Source organism: Gavialis gangeticus, unplaced genomic scaffold (assembly GCF_001723915.1).
Source record: "Gavialis gangeticus isolate Ggan-Ray unplaced genomic scaffold, GavGan_comp1, whole genome shotgun sequence".
Lineage (NCBI taxonomy): Eukaryota > Metazoa > Chordata > Crocodylia > Gavialidae > Gavialis > Gavialis gangeticus.
This window is the reverse complement of record NW_017729022.1, coordinates 62432938-62440080: the sequence shown is the minus strand read 5'-3', so window position 1 is coordinate 62440080 and position 7143 is coordinate 62432938. Positions and strand designations below refer to the sequence as shown.

The 7143-nt window shown below is 45.6% G+C and overlaps 1 protein-coding gene and 1 long non-coding RNA gene across 3 annotated transcripts in view; one reads left to right on the top strand and one right to left on the bottom strand.

Moving 5' to 3' along the window:
- LOC109295993 overlaps positions 1-2132 on the top strand; it is a 23207-nt gene extending 21075 nt beyond the window's left edge. The window contains exon 3 of the long non-coding RNA XR_002096875.1: positions 1517-2132. This is a non-coding gene — a long non-coding RNA (uncharacterized LOC109295993). The remainder of the gene's footprint in view (positions 1-1516) is intronic.
- CBX6 (chromobox 6) overlaps positions 1-7135 on the bottom strand; it is a 20705-nt gene extending 13570 nt beyond the window's left edge. For both annotated transcript variants that reach the window (XM_019515175.1, XM_019515176.1), the window contains exons 1-4: positions 7014-7135; positions 6887-6930; positions 6643-6708; positions 6361-6427 (exon numbers count right to left, since the gene is read on the bottom strand). In XM_019515175.1, coding sequence (XP_019370720.1) covers positions 6361-6427; positions 6643-6708; positions 6887-6930; positions 7014-7082 — 246 coding nt within the window. In that variant the 5' untranslated portion in view covers positions 7083-7135. The remainder of the gene's footprint in view (positions 1-6360; positions 6428-6642; positions 6709-6886; positions 6931-7013) is intronic.
- Between the last annotated feature and the right edge of the window lie 8 nt (positions 7136-7143).

Genomic DNA, 7143 nt, shown 5'->3' with positions numbered 1-7143 from the left:
TAGTATCATAGAGAAGCAAGGCTGGAAGAAACTAAGTCAGGCAGGAGGCAGGGCAGGGTAACACCTTAGAGACCAGTTGGTTCTGAGAGGTACGATGTTTCATAGATGACAACCGAATTCAGATGCCATCACCTCTAAAAGTTCATGCCTTGCTGAATCAATTAGTCTCTATGGTGGCACCTGGCCCTGCCTTCTGCTTTACTGTTGAGTGGTCACCTCACACTGACTGATGATGCCAGCCTCCATCACCCACCTGCTGTTTTCCAACAAGCACTTTTGTGCTTTCCCCCCATGCTGTCCCCCCCATTTGGTTGGAGAGCCTATAAATGCCTGCCAAACTACCTTGTAAGCCTCCTTTCAGTGTCTCCCTACAGCTCTTCTGCCATAATGCCAACAAGAAACTTGACAACTGCTTGTTGGGCTGCTGCTGGGCTAATAGCTGTCCCTACCAGGCTGACCACTCCCTTGGCTTCTCTCATCTGTTGGTATCTAATCAATTACCTCTTCTCTCCTATTTTGTTTGTAGACTCTTAGAGGATGGGCTGTTTTTAGTCAGTGCTTGCACTCAGCCTGGTACAGTAGAGTTTTGAGTCTATGGCTGGGGTTCCTTAGTGCTATAATACTAAAAATCTTTTGCTTTTCACACCTAGAGCACAAGGTATTGATTTGCATTTTTCCAGATTATATCTATTTCTTGCTTCCTACTTATTTTGCATCTCTGCCCTCCCAAAGCCTCCCTGTGCTTGGAATGGAATTAGCATGCTCTTTCCCTCCTCTGCCAGGCTAGTCACAGAGAAGCTACAAGTTTACATTCCTTCCAAGTCATTAAATTGTAGTTGTTCATTACTTAGTTTAACCCAAAGGACAACATGTCTGGAAGAAGGGAGCATACACACTCCAATTCACCTCAAATTTCTTTTTCAGCTAAGGTTTCAAGACACATTAGTATCAGGTGCTTTATCTACGATCCAGGGAACTTGACTCCCCTGCTCTTTCCATCAGCTACCGTAATTCTACCAAAAGTACGATCATGTCTGTCAGACATCCTCAGCAGAAATTCCCCGCTCTTCCCCATGAAGGAGTTTTGCCGTCCCATTTGTTCCCGTCTCCTGCTCCCAGCTCTGCGCCTATCTCCCTGCTGCCCTCTATGCACAAGGTGACCTCCTAACCCCATGTCTCAGAGTTACTGCCTTTCCTTTCAGATCTCTGGCAAAAGAACCCACCCCTGCTTCTTCTTGCTGAAAGCTCTATTCTTCTACCATGCTCACGAGCTGTGAGAGTTTGTTACACTCTGAGAGAACAACTGCTGCTATTTTCAGTTCTGCCAGTGCATCTTCTGCCTCCTTTAAACTTGCAAGTTCTTTGGAGCAGGAACCATCTTTGTAACTTGCTTATAGTCAAGGATATGTGGAGTGCTCTACACAGCCTATTTTGTTTAATCCTCACAGACCAGTGTTTGCCAAGACAGAAACTTCTAGCAATCATGCTGAACAGAGGAGGAAGGTTAAATTTGAAGTTGCTAGGATCACTTTTTCCCTCCCACTTTTTTGGAAGCCTGTATTATCTTTATGCAGCCACTCCAATTACTATCCACAAGTGCCGCCTCATTATTTTTTTTTGTAATCAATGCAGTCAGGGATACACCAAGACAATTTGTTAGTCCACCCTCTTGGGACTCTAAAATACACATAGCGAATTCAGGCAGATGTGTGCATACAGTCAAGTTCTTTAAAAGCTGCTCGTCTTCACCTGGTTTGTATCAAGAACTAAGAGGAGGAAATAACAATGACCTTGTATGCCCCAATTTTCCTGTTAGTTGTTTCAAAATAAGAACTTTTCAGCAGCTCTATGTTCACACAATTTCACCTCATTTATCAGCATGCCTGCTTTGCTTTGTCCATCCCATCTCCAAATAAAATATTTAAGAGCCTTCATTTCCCCCCTTTGCCTGTCTGGATAGTGTTCTACCTTTTCACTCCACAATCATAAATGGAGAAAGCAGTAGCACACCACTTATCCCAAGCAACCCTCATCTTCCTTCACTGGAGTGGGGAGCAATTATCACAAAAGGTACAGATGTCAGTCTCCAACTGCTTAGGGGTAAATTACAGAACAGAGAGCAGAGATCAAAAGCAAATAAAAGTTTTAGAGGAGAAAGTCTGCTTGCTACTCCCTGCAAGCTAAGTCTTGCAGACAGCAATGAGAAATTCCTTTGTAGGTGCATGAAAAGTGCTCTCAAGGTCCTCTTCTTGCCCCTATTACTGCCCTCCAGCCTCTACACTGGTATTTACAGTGTAACCCCCAGAAAAAACAAACAAAAAAAAGAGAGCAGAATTTTGCAAGCCAGGCACTGGGCAGCAGGACCAGGACACATCTTCCACCAGTACTTTCCTGACTTCATGGAATGCCCCTCAAGCTCAGCACTTCCCTACATCGACGGCCTGAGAAGAGAAAGCAGTCCAGGAGGGCACGGAAAGGAAGACATTTGGAGCATGAAACAAGGGTGAGTTAACATCTAGCTCTGCAGGAGTTTCCATTTTGACCTAATCTGAAATTCACTGGCTTTTCCTGCCTATAAATATAAACCAATGATTCTCAACCAGGGTGCTGGGGAACCCTGAGGTACCACAAGGCATGAGGAGATAAGCAGATAAGCTAGGGTCAGGCTTATCCTTGCCCAAATGATCCCTACCCCCACAGCCTGGCCCCTCTGCAAAGTGGTAAGCACTAATGTAGTTTTTGATAGTAGGTGCCACTCAGTTCACAGACGTTACAGAGGGTGCCCTGAATCCAGTGAGGGGTGCCTTGAGTCCAAAAAGATTGAGAACCACTGGTATAAATGCTTATAAAACCTGCACAGACAAGCAGGGTTGAAAGGAACTGCCCTGTGTCATCCATTCCCCAGACAAGGGTTTCCCCTAGGTACATCTCACCATGTTGCTGACCATGCAGTATGATCATTCCCACTAAGTAAGTGTTTCCTCTGAACTTGAGCTCAATCACAGGAAAGTTCCCCCCACTCTCATACTCAGGGAATAAAGTCAATATTTCTCCTTCCCCAGACTTGTCAATTTAAGACCCCATTGGTCAGTCGTATCCCTGAGGTAAGCACCTACAATACAGACAAATAAAACAACTGTATCAATATCAAAGGATAAGGATAGAAGCTGTTCCCTCTCCTTGACTATACTTGTGCTTCCACAGAATCATATTGCTGCAACTTTAACTCTCTTTCATTGAGGATCAAAGTTGACTAAACTGCTCAAATGTGTCCAGGATCATGCAGACTGAAAAGCTAGATCAGAAGAGCAGCTCCCCATCCCTTTTTAAAGTGGCTAAAAGATGCATCTGCCCATTCCTCTGATGACACCCTGAATACTAAGACAAAAAGGCATTAAGTGACCCTGGGGACAATATACCAAAACAAACAAAAGTAACCAAACAAGTTGGGTGCCTAATTCCCATCAATTAGCCTGCTTGGAAACTTCTGAAAGCCCCCACTAGGTGTCTATCCTCTTCAGACACCTAATACTTTTGTAAGTCTTGCCCCAAATCCATAGTAAATCATCCAAACAAGTAACCCGAGTTTCAAGCCAAACCACTTATTCAGATTCTTAAGCATGGATTTAGAAGCCTCACTTTATGCATGAGCTTATTTCAAAACACTAGCCAGAAACATTACATACTAGGTCATTCATTTAGAATGCCGGCTAGTCTAACAACAGTCATGGCTTGGTTCTGTATTTAAACGTCATGCCTTCCAGTTCTAATCTGTCCGATTTACAAATCAAAAAGAATATTGTTCTAAGTGCCAGCTCTGCAGACTCCCTCTGGGATCCAGGAGTCAAATTTCTTCCCCGGCTTCTGAAATTCTCATTGGCAATAGATTCTGCAATCAAAAGAACTGACAACATTGTTAATGATGCGCGAGACGGAATAGAACCCAGCACCATCTCCTGTAATGGCACTGGTTCTGCAGGAAGAACAGATGCCAAAAACTTGGCTTTGTCAAGCAGGCAGATACCTCAAATACATACAAGGAGCCAAAAAGAAAGAGAAAAAAAGGACAAAAGGTCTCATTTTAGTGGCTTTTCTACTCATAACCACACTGAACCACAGTTTGCCTGGACAGAGTTTGAACAAGTTCAGCTGGGACTAGCTGAGATAGAGTTACTTCTCACTGCCTGGCCTCAGGTGTTATTTTTAGGGTTGGATCAGTAGTTGCAGAAGCCAGCCACAAAGGCAAGTCACCAATACAGCCTCACCAGGCTGGTTTCCCAGAGGGAGCTGTCTACTGAAAAGTGGACCTGACAAATATTCCCACCCTACTTAGTGCTTCCCCTCCCCCATTTTCTCCCCGACCAGAGGCCAGTGACCTTCCCATGACAATTTCTTTTTCCACACTTCACCCTCCTTTCTAGACTGTCAACCCAGCTATAATTCATTGGGGGTTATCAGTAACATTCAAGGAGCTGAGGAGCTTTAGGGCAAATCAAGACACCATTTGAAGTTTATTGCCAATGTGCTGACGCACCAAATTAAGGGTTTTAAAGTTGTGTTTTCCTTTCGGAAACATTAACGACTCCCCATTAACTGGAACTCCAATCAAGTTGCTTAATAAAACACTGCCTAAATTCAGGTAGATCCTTATACTACACTTGCTCCTGAGAATTTACAATTCTAAATGAAGTTTGCAAGCTCACTGTTATGTATTTAAGTTACTTTAATTCAATGCCCCAGTCCTGTGCTGACAGGCAAAAGAACTACACAAAGAAAGGAGGAAATGGATTGATTATTCAGGGAAACTAGTGGAACTGATTATACAGTGCAATGTCACATGCATAATGTAAACAAAAACAGAGAAGTGTTTTCCCTTAATCACTCTTGAAGATTTCAAGTGTTACTTGTAACAGTTTAAAAAAAAACAAAACAAAAAAAACAGGTGGAAGTGCTATTTTTAAGGTAACAGCATCCCCTTAAACTTTCCATTATTGGAAAAATGAAACAAGGGAAGCCTCTAATTCATAGGAGAATCAGAGAAAGAAACCAAACTAGTTCAGTTTCACCAAGTAAACAATAACGCACGTCAGTGCGGTGGAGAACAGAGAACAGGCTTTTTCTATTTGCTGTCTGTAATAATGGGTTAGCAACAATATAGGTAAGGCTGGTGGGAGCGGACAGATTTTGATTGCCAACATATCATCTTAACTGAGCTTCCCATTCTTGTTTTAAACCAGAGCATCCCAGAAGACCCAAATTTTCAAACATTTCTATGGCCCTCCCAAACAGGTAGGAGGGGAGCAATTCTTCTGGAGAATCATTTTGAATGTTCAGACTTGGCAGCTCACACCTGCAAAGCCTTATACAAACAGTAGCTAAGGAAGCCCCTCAGCAACCTGAAGAGGCAGGGAAAGAAATTATTAACCCTGTTTTACAGAGAGGGAGACAGACCCAAGGTTTTAAAAGGCTTGGCCAGAACCACTGTTTGAGAAAGGATTAGTGGATGCACTGTTAAAGTGACCAGCCCCAAAGTTTCTGGGCACCTCTTAAGATCCAGACTAAGGAATTCCTGATGCCCGTGGTCATTCCCTGAACTGTACCTGCCACTCAGTGAAATGCTCCTGGCCCTCCCTTGCCATACAGGATTGGAGTTGGAGGGTGGAGGGGGAAGCATTGCAATGTGCGTCAAGCAAAACATGGCTGATAGCAGCAGTTCACAGGAGAATTCTCTAACTTGAGTCACTGCCAAAACATGGGAAAGGAAGGGGTTTCCTTTGCCTTTTTAATCTGCCCAGTTACATAAAACCCACATCTGTGCATGAAGCTGTTATTACAATACCACTGCCAGGGGGAAGGAACTAGAGACTTTAGCTGTCATCCCATTAGAAGGTGGGACCGTTCTGGGATTTTCAGAACAAGCAGTGAACCCTGTAGGTAACTATGGCACCCAGAGCTGCCTAAACCACAGGCATGTTTCAGCAGAGGCAGCAGCAGGACCCCAGCCATACGTTTAAAACAGAAATTCCTGTGACTGCTAAAACGCACTGCTAGGTTTTCACAGACATGCAAAGGGCTGAAAGACTGAGAGCCCAGCCATAGGGAGCAGGGAGGACCAATCCTCATCAGCCCGAGGAAGAGAGGGGGAGAAGACTAGCCAAAAAGATTCATACTCCCAGGACATATCTGCATTCACGTTCCCTCCCAACACATCATATTCACACCCCCTCTCCCCCACCTTTTACTGCATTGCACTGGGGGCCCTAGAGTTAGGCACCCAGAAGGCATTTAAGAGTTACGGCCCAGAGGCAGTGAGATTTTTGAATGCGTCTAAGCGGGCCTAAGTTATTTAAATATAGTTACCTTCAGCAGGAAAGTTTTAGGCTTGGGTCCTCTCTTCTTGGGCCCATACAGCTCCCGCTCCCGTTCCCTTTAGGGAGCCAAATATTGAGACATCAAAAGTTTTTCCCCAGAAGCAGGGGGGGGAATTAAAATAAATAGATCAATACATAAAAGTCACAGGGCCTTTTTTTAGTTCGGATACCACCTCCCTCCTTCCTTCCCAACTAGGTAAACCTCCCGCCACACTGCTTCCTACCCCACTGGCCAAGACTGCTCCCTTCCCTAGAGGCTGCTTCAACTCACTTTTGCTCAAATGCTGCTATAAGCCGGGAGTCCAGGATGTTCTCTTCGGGTTCCCAAGTGCTGTACCTGCCGGGAGGGAAGGGGGGGGGCAAAGAGAGAGGGAAACACATGTGCACACGCACAGATTAACACAGAGGATTAAAAAAAAAAATGCAACCCTGGGGCAACATTGGCGGGGGAGGGGGGTATCAAGGCTAGCCCTGCTCCAAGGGGGCCGGGGGAGCAGGAGCCGGCGATCACTCACTTGATGGCCCAGCCTTTCCATTTCACCAGGTACTCGATGCGCCCCTGCGGAGACAGGAGAGGAGGGAGGTTGGAGGCGGGCGGGCGAGGGGCGAGCGCCGCAGCGGCCTCACCGCGCCCCGGCTCACCTTGCGGATCCGCCGCTTGATGATGGACTCGGCCGCGAAGACCCGCTCCCCCACTGCAGACAGCTCCATCTTGCTCAGCAGCAGCAGCCGCGGCGGCTCCCACAGCCCATAATACTCCCTCCCTCCCCCC